At 33.4% G+C, this 16,692-nt stretch overlaps 2 protein-coding genes across 5 annotated transcripts in view; one reads left to right on the forward strand and one right to left on the reverse strand.

Moving 5' to 3' along the window:
• The window catches only part of LOC142973180 (uncharacterized), an 83,556-nt gene that overhangs the window by 2,364 nt on the left and 64,500 nt on the right, over positions 1-16,692 (reverse strand). For 2 of the 3 annotated variants that reach the window (XM_076114785.1, XM_076114786.1), the window contains exon 2: positions 2,573-2,597. In XM_076114785.1, the coding sequence (XP_075970900.1) occupies positions 2,573-2,597 (25 nt within the window). Of the gene's footprint in view, positions 1-2,572; positions 2,598-3,030; positions 3,088-16,692 lie in introns of those variants that run through there. The other variant, XM_076114787.1, reaches the window with a different exon arrangement.
• The window catches only part of LOC142973181 (uncharacterized), a 68,049-nt gene continuing 63,170 nt past the window's right edge, over positions 11,814-16,692 (forward strand). For both annotated transcript variants that reach the window (XM_076114790.1, XM_076114788.1), the window contains exon 1: positions 11,814-11,949. The gene's annotated coding sequence lies outside the window, so the exon portion shown is untranslated. The remainder of the gene's footprint in view (positions 11,950-16,692) is intronic.

Raw genomic sequence — 16,692 nt, forward strand, 5'->3', positions numbered from 1 at the left:
AAGTATATACATTCATGGCCAGACACTGCCCTTTGGAGTTGAAAAGCCATGTTAATCAGGGATATTTTTGCGGGCGTCAAAAATCGCTTTTTATTTATTAAATCGTGAGGGTTTTAAGAGAAAGCTCGGTAACAGTTTGCCCTTCAGAATCAAATAATTACGTGATTTTTTTTTACGTAGAATGATGGGCATTAAAATCAACGTGCACCATACACTTTTCTATTATAAACATTTCGAATTTTAGACTTATTACATGAGTTAGTAAAAGTCATACTTTTGGGTTTTCAAATCATGCGAATAAGCAGTAAAGAAAATATTTCACATGGCCACAGGAAATTATATCTAGATGTTTAAATAAGGTTGAGAAAGTAGAAAACGTAACTGTCCTTACTCAGATGATGAACTTATGCATTTTTACAAAACATAGTAATTCTTAAAAAGCGCAGCCAGAAACATCAACGCCTTGAAATGTATATTGTACGTATATGAAAGTCACCTTATGTGTCCTATATAGAGGAAAATAAAGTAGCATTTGTATACATTTAATATATAAATTACACATTTTCGTCTGAATTCTGTTCAACGACTGCTTGAAAATTCTATTTTTTGATTGACAAAAGCCTTCAGACTAAAATCTGCGTCTAAGTACTTAGTACGTTTAGAATACTTACATAGAGGCGTTCACGGCAATGAGTGCCATTTACTACATTTGCTTTGATTTTTACAAACGTGTATTTATTACTATTTATCTACGTTTTCATCATATTTAGATTTGTTTTTGACTACCGAGCTTTATACTCGTGAAAACGGTATACCTACAGGAAAGGTAAGTATCATCACCTAATCATTGAAGACGATAGTATGTATACAGCAGTGCTCTGAGCAGCTTTATTGTTTAGAAAAGGTAACAGGGAAATTGATAATAAACGTAATTAAATACGATTTTTTATAAAAATTTTTATTAAAAACGTATCTATATACCTAAGGACTTAAGTAAAAATTATCATTATAAATATTTTATTATTACGGGTATTTGTGTAAAAAAATATTTTTTTTTAAAAGCATATCTCATTTTGTCAGGGTATAAAAATATGGACTACATGAATAAACCAAGAAAATGCTAGAAATTTTAAATAAATAAATTAATTTTAACTGACTTTTCTCACTTTAAAACTTAAAAGTTTGGCGACTAATAAACTAAGACTTATTTAATTAATTAATATAAGTTATTTATATTACATTGCATTTAATTTTGTACGTTTAAACTTCTTGATGACTTGTTGTTTTCAGCGCCATCTCTTATTCAATTCCAGAACTAGATTACGAGAAAATCGATTTGACTCCTGAAACAGTAAAATAAAATAAATATATCAAACAAACAATAAAAAACATTTAAAATAAGAAAGAAAATGAATTAATTATTGTTTAAATTTTTCATTACGCGTTTACGCTCTTACGCGTTGTTCTTTATTGCCGATAGATGGCGTGACCACATTAACAAACACAAACACCAATATTTTGAAAAAATGAAAAAATACTAAGATAAAAATACTTAAAATATTATATTTAACATACGTCACACAATAACCATCATTAGTATGGTACTCTAGTCATTAATTTATCATAGTACTATCTCTTAGTTTTACAATCAGATGTTTATTTATAATTTTTATTGGTAATACATTATTTATTATTTAATAACAAAAACTATATTTTATGATTTATGCTTATTCTTTACCTTTTTTGATAAGATCCCATTCTTTCTTCTTAACATCAATGAAGTCATTCAAGATTGTTGGCGTAGTTGGTGGTGCTGCGGTGATAGGAGCTGTGGGCGAGGTGGGACCTGTGCCTGTGGGGGTGGCGGGAGTCGTGGGGGTCACGGCCGTGGGGGTCGCGTGCGTGTGGAACCACGGTATGTCCATGCAGGGCCGAGGTGACGCTGACACTGGCGAACATTAGGTCTGTATTATTTTGAACTAGTTTCTGACCACGACTTCGGATATGTGAAATGATTTCCCGCGGTAGAAAGTATCCTATGTGTTAATCCAGGTTATCAGCTATCAGTGTAGTGTACCAATTTTCATGAAAATAGTTATGACAAACTATATTATAGTAATTTAACTGTATTTATCTATATTTAATTTAAGACAACTCTCGTTGCACCAGTCAATGTAAAGCAGAGTGGTGGTTAAGATTCTACCACAGTGCGTGGAGTGGGTTCGATTTTCTGACGGAACGAATGTTTGTGCTGTGGTTTGTAAAAGTTCCTGCAAATCCAGATGTGTTGATTTTAACGAGGGAGGTTTCTTAAGAGCATAATAATATTGAAATCAAAGCAATTTCTAGAACTCACAACCTGACCCGAAATATGTTTATATTATTTCTTCTTTCTTAGAATTCTTTCACCCATAATGATATAATTAGGTAAATAATATGTTAAAATGTCTCATATTATCAAGAGCTTTAATAAAATATTAAAGATAAAAAACATAAGGTCTTGAACTTTGACATAACTTGAGTGATTTTGAGTAAAGGTCAATAAACCAAAACAATGAGTTTATTAACTTACCTCCATTATACTTCGGGATAAGGACCTGAAAGAGACATAAGGATTACTATTATTTGAATGAAAAATAATATTGATTTTGAACACTTAAGAAAGATAAAAATATATCGTATTTTTAGTTATGTGCAAATTAGACATTTGCAAGCTTAAAAACTGCGGGATGATTAAACAAGTGCAAGATGGTTATCACGTATCCCAGTTGACAACAAGTTTACGTCAAATTGATAGCCACTATTCGGTACATTGTTGTTTTGACGACACGTTAATCACTATAATCTAAGGGAGAAAACAATGTACAACATAGTGGCTTTCAAACAGTTGCCCACTGAGATACGTGGCAAACCCCCTGGTTAATCATTTAACTTTTGTCAAATGATTCTACCATACGAATTAGCGCAACCTATAGTTAGGTCATTGTGACGATTTTTTTTAGTTAGTGAGTTAATAATAGAAAATCTTACCGAAAAAGTTGCGACGAAGGTGAAAATCGTATAACTCAGCATGTTTATCTCGTTTGGTATTAGACAGTAGACACCAGTGACGCGTTGCAGGCTCCCTGGTTTATATGTTTTTAGAACAACGCCACGACACGCCTCGTTATACGGTTGTTAACAATAATACTAATAATACGTCAACACATAGTTCCTTGTCGGCATTTTGTAAACGCATGAACGATTTTTTTCGTTTCCGTGATTAATTTAACGTCACACAGCACGTGTGTAGGTACCTATTAAGTAAGAAGTAAGTAGATGTTTACGACACTAGGCAGTTGGTTTCTAAAAATTATACTTAACTCTAAAGTTAAAACAATTATGTCCCGCTTTTCGGGAGTTATGAGTGTTATCGTTTTTTTGGTCGGAAAAAGCGCATCTGTTCCATTTTTCAGACGGCAGCGTTTCAGGATGGACGCCTAAAGCAATTTACAGCTTTGCCATTCTGAAGTTACACAAAATTTCAAGCTGCGTTAGTTCATTTAAAATGACCTAATACATTTGGATTATTTATAAAAATAGATCGTGATAAGTGTTAATTGTAATGTAGCTTCTAGCACCGAGTAATTAAATGCATCCTGTGAATTATGTAGAGTCCTTCTAGGGAAGCATTTTAAACCCTAAGTAGAGCCAAAGGTGCATTAATTGCAATATCACTGGTATTCTATAAAAACGTTAATACTACGTCATATTGTTTCACTATCAACATTGTTTTTTTTCACTCTATGGTTGGGAAAGTGGCGTCAAAATATTTTCACGGGTGCTGCAAAACATTTAAATATTGAATGTAGAGCCTCCTTTAAGGCTTATTGGGGTGGAAAGCGAGATCCGTGGATTTCGTTATCCCATTTTGAATGCGGTCAAATGAAAAAATATCCTTTAATAAATAAATCATGTATTGATCGAATACTTTCGATTCTGAATAAGGTTTTGTTGCATTAAAAATAAAAGGTTGCAATGTAATTATAAGAAAAGAAACTAAACCAGAAAGTATTATTTATTTTTATTAGTTTAAGATATTAATTTTAATGATAACGACGTAACCCAACTAGCACACAAGCGCTATAACAAGCTGCACAATGGCCGGTTAAAGGATTTTAGTAATAAAAAACAAAAACAATCGTTATGCATGGCCATGTAATTATTTGTATTTTTGGCAGGAACATACTCTGAATCTACGTAAGTACATAGGTATAATGTAAGTCAAAGCTAAAATATAATAATTAGGGCTAAGGGATGATAAACATGAAGTAAGAGACAAACCCTTAAAAGTTATGCACATAACAGACCGCACACAATATTCAAATTCGTTACAAACACACCTTGCCCTACATTGCAGACGGGAAGGGCTACAGTAACGCCCTCTTTTATCAAGAAACAATATTTTTGTTAGAACCCAGTTTATTCTCAACGCAGTTTAGAAGCCGAATACAGCTTTGTTTTCGCAGACACCCTTCAATTCCTTTCACCAAATCTTTGAACCTTCCTATAAAAATACACAAACGTCTTTATGGATACTGAAATAAGGTTGAATATTGCATGATTTTTTTTTGTTGGTGGTAAATAAGTGTTTGTTTCTTAAGGGTTGGGTGATAACACGAAGTGTCAACATTTGCCCTACAAGCGGTGGATATCCGATGGGTTGTGAACTGACACGACCGACTTACCCCTGACGATGCTACGGAAATCATTGTGATGGATCCCGACTTTATTTTGGTTTTGAATTATTGAATTGTTTGTGTGGAAGAAAGTGGTTTAAAAGATGTTTGATTGAATTGTGGTTTTTCTAGAAGATGCTGTTTTTTAAACTTACGTATTTGATTATATAGTGTTAGTTACTTTTTTCAATATTATTGTTAGTTGAGATATTCTTTGGTGTTTGGTTTCAAAAGATACACTATCACTAAAAATAAAATACGAAAGTTTTTCTTGAAAGGAAGGATTGTTTTTATAGACGATCTTTATTACATTAGGATTTCAAATAATCTTCATAGAATTTAACTCTAATCTAATCTTTCAAACCAATGAAAGTGTAGAAAATGTAAGTTGTTTATTATTATCTGTGTAAAAATATATAAAGCAAAACATATTTTTGCTTATCAGAAATTAAAACACGAATATTTCCTTATTCGTTTCACCAGGATTTATGTAAATGCAAAGCTATTTTAGTGGAAATCCCTGCAGTTTAAATAATACCTTCATTGAGTTGAGTTAAAAATTCCCAGCGAGTGTTGCCAGTAACGAGAATACTCTGAACGTGGCAGGTTTATTGCAACGTAAATAATAGTCAGGTTAACGATAGAAACCTCTACCACGAGTTTTGGGGTAGAAAATATGCCGTGAATAGGTTCTTTCAATCAAATTAAATTGGACGTAAAAACTTAAAAATGCCTTATTCTGTAACTATGGCAACCATAACATTGATTAATATTGTTATGTATGTAGGTACCTACTTTTAATGACATACTTTTTAAGTCAAACTAACTTAGTCTAACCTAGTAGTTTCTCTCCCTTTTATCTCCTATTTATATTTATATCTCATTAACTGTGAAATTTGTGTGTCTGTTATTGATTGACCTTTCAACTGCCTCATGACAAAATATTTCTAAAATTAGTTTAGCAATAGATTTACGCGCTAATTTCAACTAACAACAAGCACTAGAGGTCATTTCACAAATGTAAAGTTTGATACGATTCGAACCCACCATACGTGGCGCCATGAATGTATAACATAGTAATTTTTATCCTTACTTCATAAAGTGCCGTAAACGATAGAAAAACTCCTAGTAGGCGGTTATTATGACATGTTTTATTTTAGTTTAGGGAGGAATGAATCGATGCTAACACGATTAGGGGAACGGACATTAGAGCCCTATGGAGATGTGACTAGGGGCACTGGAGAGTAAATAGAAATGTATGACCCAAGTGAGTTGGTGACTCATCATTCTTGGGGGGATGAATTCGAAAATTGTAATAAAATATGGAAAAAGTGGTTATTTTGGTGTTAAGAAAATTCAGAAAGGTTTGTTCTGCAATGTGGGATGCCACTAAAATACTTATATTTTATTTGAATACTAGCGTCCGCCCGTGACTACGTCCGCGTGATCATTATCTGTGGTAAATGTCCTCTGCGATAATCTAGGACTACCTATCTGAGAAGCATTTCATTAAAATCCATTCAGCGGTTTTTTCTTAAAAGGGTAACAAATATACATACATCGTTTAATTTTTTGCATTTATAATATTTAAGCAATCTATAAAGTAATTTTTACCTGTACCTGCATGATGTACGTAAGTGTGTTTACATTCTACCGATATTCATAGATACTAAACTATAATTAATGTCCATACTTAAAATTTCAATAATACAAAAATAAAAAACACAACCTAAACATCATCTATCAGACAAGATAGATAAGGAAAATATCAAATAATTTAATTAGTGAAATAGTCACCGAGTATTTCCTTGGTATTTTTTCCTGACTCATAGTAACAATTCCTAGAACTTTCAATTGGTACTTACAGCTAATGCCATCTGGTGGCATAGTTGGTTACTAATAATTATTGTCGAACCACTTATTAGAGTGCCTCTGCATGTGCGATTTATCTAATTTTTAATTGCTAATTCTGTTTTATTCCAAAATTAAGTAACAGTAACAAATAGGCTAAAACCAGTTGCATACGTCTGCGGGTCACAAAAGCTCAACATTATTAAATCCTATACTTAGGCTAGCCGCAAACCTTGCGTCCACCTCTCTCTACTAAGTTGTTGGACTATACAATCTATACTAATATAATAAAGCTGAAGAGTTTGTTTGTTTGTTTGAACGCGCTAATCTCAGGAACTACTGGTCCGATTTGAAAAATTCTTTCAGTGTTAGATAGCCCATTTATCGAGGAAGGCTATAGGCTATATATATATATATATATATATATATATAACATCACGCTACGGTCATTAGGAGCGAAGTAGCAACGAAAAATGTTACAAAAACGGGGAAAATTTTGACCCATTCTCTTAGGTGACGCAAGCGAAGTTGCGCGGGTCAGCTAGTACAATATAAATTGACCGACTTAACGGGATATTATTAAACTTATAGTCTCAAAAGATTTAACCAAAATGCTCATGCTATGTACATTTTTTTTGTTAATTAGGTTGGAGTTAAAATAATCGCAGACTGAAACATATTAGGCACTCATTTTATAAACGAAAATAGCGTATGGCGACGTCACTATATATCGTATTTTTATACTAAAATATTAATATTTTATAAAGAGTATCTTATTAGATTCTTAGTCTTACTCAATTACTGTGTTCCTAGAACCAAAAAGTGAAACCCACAACTAATGCCATCTGGTTGTGTATTTGGGTACCTATATCTTCACGTTCTTTTAAGTGTCATGTGGGTAAAGCAATCGGCGGCATGCGCCCGCGCCGTAGCGAAAGCATTCGGTTCGCGTTGGATAAGGCTAGCGTTCAAGGTCACCGATATGTACTTTTTATGCAAATGTATGAAGTATCGAAGACATTGTGCTATAGATAATTACGTCATTGTTATATTAAAATGTAATTTTTGTAAAACATTTTCATTTTACTGAAAAGTATATATATATATATTGGAGTCGGCTGTCAGTCTCACCAGTTGCAGTTCATGCAGCTGAATACCAGTATTTTACATGAAGCGACTGCCTATTCCATCTCCACAACCCAGTTACCTGGGTTATAACACGATACCCTTCGGCAAGACTAGTTGTAAGACTAAGTTTCTGACTACTGTCAAAGACGGTGGACACTTTGATACAGCTATTTTATTCTGGAAATACCAACACAGAATTTGTTATTATAATTTAGATAAATCGTGCAAGCCAAGGCTTAAGGCATTAAGTTTAAGTTGGACTTAAAGTGTATCGATATGTTTTGGGTCCCTTTCATAATATTTCTATCTCTATCCTTCCGACCGATTTTGGCCATGGTGGCCATATTGACTCCTCATCAAACTGGCGCTGATGCACACGGGGATGGTTTACATAGCCAATTTTAGCAGAAAAAACAATAGCAGCAAGTGGGTGAGCCTTTAATTCGTCGCGTTTTTTGTCAAGATCTACGTTGCGCTTCTCTTCGAATTCGTGGACTTTGATTTTTCACCCGTCGTAATAGGTCGTCGTAATGTGTCATAATGGGTCATAGGGTTTAACGTCTAGGAAGTCCATTAATCAATATAGTATAAGTATAGATAAAAAAACCAAAGATTAAACTATCCAAAAGAACCCTATCTTAATCATAACCTTGACTTATGTCCGTGTATAATCCTTCCTAAAACTACCAACAACTGTTATCAGTCAAATAGTTTCGTGTTATCAGTAGTACAATACGCATATTCTTGTTAGTTGGCATGCAGGTAGCCTATGACTATTAGACAATGTTCAGTAGAAAAAAGGCTTATAACAATATAAAAAATAGTTCACTTGTGTCTTTTTTCCTCTGAAGCTCCGATCTTGTTACGATAGACGATATAATATCAGCTGTGTAAGGGATTAACTATTGTACAATAAAAAAAGGGTTTTGTACCAAAATATCCCAACTTTTTATCATATTTGTGGTTCCGACTGGTTCCGTTTGAATGGTTTTCTAAGGAGCATTTGCCCTATTTTTCGAGATCAATAATGTTGATGAATTCTGTAAGGAGTTTTTTTATGTAATGATACCCGTTACGGAAAAAATTAAACGTACTCAACCAGTTTTCTATAGGACTTTATGTTTTTTATGAAACTGGGAAAGTCAGCCTGCGTTATATTGCTGGGTCGGCTAGGAAAAGGCGAGTAGTTTCCTTTCTTCTTACTGTATACGAAAACAATTTGTTCCTCAAACACATTATTTATCTAATAACAATTAAATATATAATGGCTTTGGGAGAAGATATGTGTGCCACCCACCGCACGTAATGATGCATTAAACTTACATAAAAATAGTCAAACTATCGGTAACCCGCATTTTGTACCCGCATTTAAATGCTTACTAAAAATGCCTCTAATTTGAGATTTATTGTTACTGCCTCTAAAACATGCCGTAAACATAGTTTTTTAGTTAATTGTCTAAAGTTTCCGGGTATTAAATTGTTTTTATTTCTTGTATTGTGCAAGACTACAAAGTTAAATACAATACGAGCATAGAAACGCTGTTTTACTATCAATAGCAAGAGCGCAGTGGTTAAGGTGGTCGCTACGCCACTACCAGTACGTCGGGAGGTCGTGGGTTCGATTTCCAAACGGAACAAATATTTGTGCAAACCACAAATAGTTGTTTCGGGTCTCATTGTACTTTGTCTCCGTTGTTTGTATGTTTGCAAAATTCCCTGCGAAACGATATCAATTCTTAGTGCGGGAGTTGTCTTTTAAAAAAGAAAAGAAGAGTTTGATTCGAACTATTTCAGTTCGTACTCAAAAAATTCAAACAAGGTGTCAATCATAAGCTTTTCCGCTGACGGAGATTTCTTTTCCTTTACTGAAAATGCACTTTTAAGTTACGAGTGCATTGGATCGAAATCGGAGTGTTAGAACTTTTTTGTTTATATTAATTTCTATTGGGTCGGTATTTCTGTGCCATAGAAATTAATACAAAGCAACAAATCCTTGCCTCCGACGTAGCATAGCACTTCTCAGTGGCAATGCACCCTTAGGGCGCGTTCCCACTAAACTACTTACTGTCTTAACGATCGAAATCGTGTCGTTCTACATATATGTAAACGCCTCCATTTAAACATATAAGCCACGACACTTAAAACTACACGATTATCTGTCGTCACGACAAAGTGGCAACGCGCCCTTACAGTCCGTATGCTATTCCCAATAGACGCGTAGTTTTAGGGGAAAATTACTTAATTGGGTTCATGGTTGTAAAAACTGAAGTCTTATTGCTATGTAGTAAGAATACTATCGTTTCTCAAGCTTGTATTGTCAATAGATAAGGCATTGTGAAATAATTACTCACATTGTGATGGTGATTGAAGCAGATGCTCATTATTTAGTGATCATCACGCCACTTATACGAGAGACTTGCTACATATATTGTGTAATAACAATGATTGTAATCGATCCTAATAATGTTGGGATTATTGTACTGAAGTTAGTAAGAGCATCTCATTGTTGGTTTATTAGCAATTATTTGGTCGTTTTTATTGATGGATAGTGGCCTTCCCCGGCTTCGCCCGGTTTATAAAGTTATCTTATAGTTCTTAAACATAAACCTTTCTCTTGAATCACTTTATCTATTAAGAAAACCGCATCAAAATCGGTTGCGTAGTTATGAAGATCTAAGCTTTTGCGGCTTTTGTTTTATACTATGCAGTGATATCACGTTTGTTGCTTGAAAATGGTTAAAACTTGTTAATTTTAATTTTAGAATTTAATCAAGTTGAAGGCAGTAAGCCAGCAGCACTTTACTATGTATTTCAGTCAGTTAAAGATCACAAAACAATCGGTCGTCGTCGGTCATCGCTATCATCGAGGGATCGCTGGTAAACCGCAATGTGGCTAGAAAATCTTAACACTTTAACAAGGAAGATCCGGTAACGCGAACTTGTATAAAACGTAAGATTTTTCCATAAAATAGTTCTCCTAATCGATCTGAACAAGTCCCGGAGAGGAGAAACTTGTGAACTGCAGATTGTCAAAGTTTGAGCAAATTAACTATCTTGATAACTAACCATACAGGTTTCTTTCTACTCACAGATAACTTAATTTAAGACTTTTGATGGACACTCTTCTATCCATTATGTATTTTTCAAAAGCGCCAATTATAATTACTAGAAATAAGTATTTTATATGAAAATCAATCGTTCGTTAATTGTAGCTAATGTAAAAATCTGTGCTTGCTTGCGTCTTATGCGTTTATGTATCTAAATTCAGAATTTTGTATGTATGTTTGTTTGTTTGTCGTATGGTTAGTGGTCAACCTAGTGTCAAAGTTGTTCAAGCCGCCCGAGAAGGCCTTTGACATGGCTTAACGACTGTTAAGTATACAACAGCCGGGACCGACTTTTACGTGCCCTCTGAAGCACGGAGACGCCCAGTACAAATACCCCTATGCGGTCACCCATCTATGGAATGACCGCGCCAAGGGTACATACAAGGCTCTCTACTAAAATGTTGGTCTATTGTGTTATATACCTATAAAAGAAATTGCTTGTAAAGTTATAGTACTAGTTGGATTAATTGTGTTTGTAATTAGAAAGAAAGCCAGGTGTTATCGAGGCTTGCAATGTGGGATGCTGCATCACCTAGATGCAGTGTGGCGGAACTCGGGCGCGGACTCCACGAAATACGAGTCGCCGACCTTACAGCAAGCTTGAACCTACCAAGATATCTAACCTTAGTTCGATAGTATTGTTTGAATGGCTGTACATTGACGGGTTTGTTAGGTGAGTGTGTGAAATGTTGTGTTGTGTGTCGTTGGTGATTAGGTATGTTTCGAATGTATGTTTTTGTGGTGGTGCAATTAGTTGCTTATTGTTATTGAGACAATTAAACTTTGTTGTTAATATTTTTTTATTAATGTATCATTAAAGCAGATTATATAGTATATAATAAATTGGTAGACGTAGGTTATAACACTTCTCAATTCTTAGTTCCAAAATCATCTTTCCACACTAAAGCGTCAATGTACGCCAAAACTAAGTAAGTATCGCGAGAGGCCCGACCTCGGTACGGAGGCGCTCAGCCCCGCTTCCCTCACAGAGAGGGCGTCCCTCAGTCCTCTCTCAAACCTCGTACTGAGTGCACGTCTCTCGCGTACCAATAGTGTCGAAAAAAAAAACAGTTGAATTTTTTTAATAAAGAAAAAACCGTGCTGTGTTTTACAATTTTCTAAGAGAACTTTGGATTTTTATTTATGTAAGTATCGTTTGGTATTACTTTAGTTGGAAAAGTGAAAGCTCTGGGCTTTGAAGGCTTAGCTTAGGCCTTTCGAAAGGTGAATGAAACAGGGCGAGCGGCTTAGTGTTACAATCTATATTATTGTTCGTTATTTAGGACACTATTTATAAGAAACCTATTTAAAAAAAAACTATAGTATTAAAAAAGTTAGCGTCTTGTTTAAAGGCTTGTTGCTTTTTTGCATCAGCTGTTTCGCCGCTCATTTAAGACAGAGTTCGGCGAAAGGATTTTGTTCTCTTTGAATATAACTAATAATAAAAATAAAACTTAGTATTTACGTATTAAACATAATATTAATATGACTTGTTCAATTCAGTTTCGTGAAGGCACCATTTTTCAGTACACATTTGCTAATTTTGTTATAATTATTCGTGTTTTTTTCTATTTTGTAACGTTTGAAGTTTTTAAACGTTGTATGGCTATTGCTATATCAGGATTGTAGTTTTAATAACTCATTATTGTAATGAAAATATTATTTTTAATGTTATATTTATGTGTTTAAAAGTTATAACATTAACTTTTTGTATTCATAGTCATTTTATGGTCAGTAATTTGCAGTTTGGCAAGCAAATGTGTTATGCAATTGTGGTAGCTAAGTTGAGAAAACAATTAGAGTAAGTGGAACGATTATTATTTATTTTATGTTTGTGCTAAAATATCGGTACGGTAATTGTTACGCGGTTCTACATATTATGTCAACATTTTTATGTGTTCTTTCATAAATATGTTATAAAAGTTTTTATAAAGACAACTCCCGCACTAAGAATTGCTCTTATGTCGTGAAGATTTTTACAAACATACAAACAACGGACTATTTGTGTATCGCACAACTAATTGACTGATGGACAACGCACAGTCTAAACTAAAGAAGTTAAAAAAATGAAATTTGGATAAGAGGTGGCTTTTATGATGTTGGCACTCTCTAAGAAAGGATCTTTAGTAATCCACCCCTAAGGGGGTAAAATAGAGGGTAAGAAAATTTTGAGTTAGTGTATCTCTGCCATACGCGAAACTTGCAAACAAGGCTCTATACTACTCTCTACTAAGTTGTCAGTCTATAGTAATCTAATGAGAAAAAAATATGTCGTTTAATAATTATTACTTTCTGTGATTTCCCGTGTCTTGCCATATTTTAGCCGTGATTAGTTTATCCGTTAACAAATAGACATCTTTATAGATCATTTCCTGTAGTCACGGTACATATTTCAGATGAAATTGACTCATTGTCAAATAAATTTTCAGTATCAAAGGTTTATAAACTTTGCGTAGGATTATGAAGACGGTGTTTTTTTATAGGTTTAGAAGTGCCTTTTTATGTAGTCATATCGAAATTAGTTATTAGCTAGTTTTATAATTTCTACAAGAATTATCTTTGATGATAATTCCTCCTCTTCTTATTCGTGTCTATTTTTCAGACGTGTTACTATTTATAGATTCAAGATACCCTTACCCAGCTGCCGGACAATAAAGGGTTAAATTTATTTTCACAATTTGCTTTTCAAAACATTTTTCTTGATATTTTCCGGCTTATTTTTAGGTAGTATTTAAGGCTCTGTTTAAACCCGGACTTTTAATTAATCAATGCTAAATTTCATCAAAATGGGTTCAATAGTTGCGCTGTAGGACACTATAAGACAAACTTCTTAGAACTTTAATACAATTTTCTAATTTTGTGTCACAATTCGTAGTCTCTCTTTTTATGCTGTATTTTCTCTTCTCTTGTTACGATTATTCTTATTGCTGGTTTTAATCAAGAATATAGTTGATTAAAAGTCTTAAATAGTGTTGCAGTCGCCTCGTGTCATTACCATGTCTTTGTTTGCCAATTAGTTCGTTGACACAGGCGCGGGCGGGCCGAATGACACTATAGTCTATGGTAATGCACGACATACGACGCATAGCAAGCAGTCGGAAGCATACGTCATCTAATACGAAAAACGAGAATAACCGTCTTATTCGTAGCTTTATATTTATTTAGTAAGCTTAAAGATATAGGAAAATGTGTTAGAAATGTAATCTGTCACTTATTTTTTTAAGAAAATGACAGTTAATTGCAAATGGCCGACCAATTTTTTTAACGTTGTCTATGTTTTACTCTGACATTTTACAAATACTACTGATTTTTTTCTAAATAAATATATTTTTTTTATTTCAATCTAAAACGGTAGGCTTTTCATATTACTTATTTTATGATATTTCTAAATATTTATCTGTATGAAGTTAAGGGAGGTACATTTTTATGGATTGTTTATTTACAAGCTCTACGTAGCTAGCATGTTTTAATTCACTTCAAGAAGAACAAACACAATTGATCGTGAAGTTAAATATATTATTTAATGTTTTGTTCAGTTTAGTAAATCTAATTGAAAAAAAAATCTTAATCAGACATGCCTCAATCCCTTTCTCTTTTATAAAACAAGTAAGAGTTTCTTAAGTAAATTAATCAGACAGTATAATGTTAAAATATGTAAGTAATTGATAAGTAAGTTATTTGATTTTATTCCGAACACGTTCAACATTAATTCAAGAGATAAGATTTAATAAATTTTAATCAAAGTTCTAAGAACTCGGACTAATTAAATTAGAAACTTAGACGTGTGGACATGTATTAGTATTTCATTTATCAACTACGGCTTCGGGTGGGTTTAAGAAGTAAAATTTTAATATTGACACTCAAAGTGAAAATGACTTTGAATAAACTAAAAAAAACTAAGTTATATATATCAGACAGACAGTCAGTTGACTTCGACGAATTCAAATAAAACAAATAGGACAATTTTTTTGTGACAGTTTCATACAGATTCGTTGTAAAAAAGTTTATTTACAAGCAAAAAAAACTTTAGATTAGGTAGTTCTTTTTTGGACATGTTATTTTTGATAACTTTACGAGCCATGCTATTCATATTAGGTATTAGTTTAAATGAGTTGTATTCAAAAGTTGATATAATACGTTGATAAGATTACTGCCACTTTCCAGTAGAAAGGCAAAAAAAAAACATTATTCCTCAAAAGGTTTCTACATTGTCGGTCGTAACAAACTTGTAATATAAACGGAAGCTTAAACAGTTAAGTATACTAAAATGACGTTATAACGGTCCTAAAACAATTTAGAATATCTAATCTTTCCGGATAACAGGGGCCAGACAGTAATTGATACGTCGAAATATTGATAAGTTGATTTGAATTTGTTTGAAGACAAGTTTAAGGATTTTGCCTAATTTTGTGTTAGCTTCTTGTAGTTAATATCAGTTTTAGTAAGAAGCAATATTCTACGATCTTCCTTCCCAAGCAGATTTTGATTTTTTAAAGGTTAATACCAGAAACACGTATGATTTTCGGATCTTAATTGAAACCTGAATTGTTTAAAGAGACGATCTAAGGAACCTGTTTTACCACTGCAATGTGAAGCTCCACCTATTATTAAATAATATGTGGAACTCGTACGTAACTTGTGCCATAACGTCAAGTGAAACCAGATAAAAGATCGCGTTTAAATAAAAATAGTCATAAATCATAGTTTAAACCAAGATATTTAATAGAGATGTTGAAAATTTGGATCCCGGATAAGATAAGGACATAAAATTAATAACTTTTTATTTGTTTCGGATACGACATACTAAAATAATTCGGATTATCCGTTAGTTTCGTTCATCTATCTTAGATTTTATTATTGTATAATTTATCGATTAAGACACTGTCCCTTTATTCGAAGTTATTTGAAAGTGTAATATCAAATAGGTTTTGGAATATCCGATAATTTCGGAACTCCATAACATCCCTGAATTTATCCCTGAATTTTAATTAGTTTTCAGACAAGTAAACACCGAACAGACAATGAAAAGACAAGTACGTATACATTACGTTTTATGGTCTGTAATACAAGCTTTGTCTGCGGCTCCCCTCGTCTGACAGTCTGAAGTTCTATGCATAATTTATGTAGTATGTTTTTAAAGGCTTTTGTACACTTTTAGATACTAGATCTCTTTTGACGGGAGACTCCTTTGAGAACACGCTCTGCTGAGTGTATTGTATCCTGTGATACGGACTGAAGTAGGAGTTATTTTCGTGAGTGGATACTTTAATAATTGCAGATTTTAAAAGTAATTTAGCTGGTCTGAAATGGAATAAGGACGTTCCCCGGTTTAAAAAAGATGAGCCTGTAATCTGGCTAGCAGGAAATTCCCTGTATCAGCTATTTTTTAACTATATAATTTTTTGGGGGCATAAAAGCTGGCTCAGGCCTGGTCGTTGTGACATCCTATGATGACGTAGGAGTCCAGCAGTGGACCGATATGATGATGATGTTGAAGATACTTAATCAATGAATTTGTCCGAATACTGTCCCTCCCTAAACGAAGGGGTTACATTATGTTATAAAAAATACGTTTGTTGTATAGGAGCCCCCTTAAATGTTTATTATATTCTGTTTTTTTATTTTTTAGTTAGTATTTGTTATTAAAGCGGCAAAAGAAATACATCATCTGAAAAAAAATTTGACGGTCCATGAGATACAGTCTGGTGACAGACAGACAAACAGATAGAAAGTCAGCGGAATCTTCGTAAAAGGGTCCCGTTGTTTTTGTACGGGACACTAAAACGAAAAATTATCCTTTAAAAGTTCAAAATAACATGTTACTTTAAACTTAATAACAACGTAATACGAAAGGAAAGTTTCCGTTAATACAAACACGTACATATCGC

This window comes from Anticarsia gemmatalis, chromosome 5 (assembly GCF_050436995.1).
Source record: "Anticarsia gemmatalis isolate Benzon Research Colony breed Stoneville strain chromosome 5, ilAntGemm2 primary, whole genome shotgun sequence".
In the NCBI taxonomy this organism is placed as follows: domain Eukaryota; kingdom Metazoa; phylum Arthropoda; class Insecta; order Lepidoptera; family Erebidae; genus Anticarsia; species Anticarsia gemmatalis.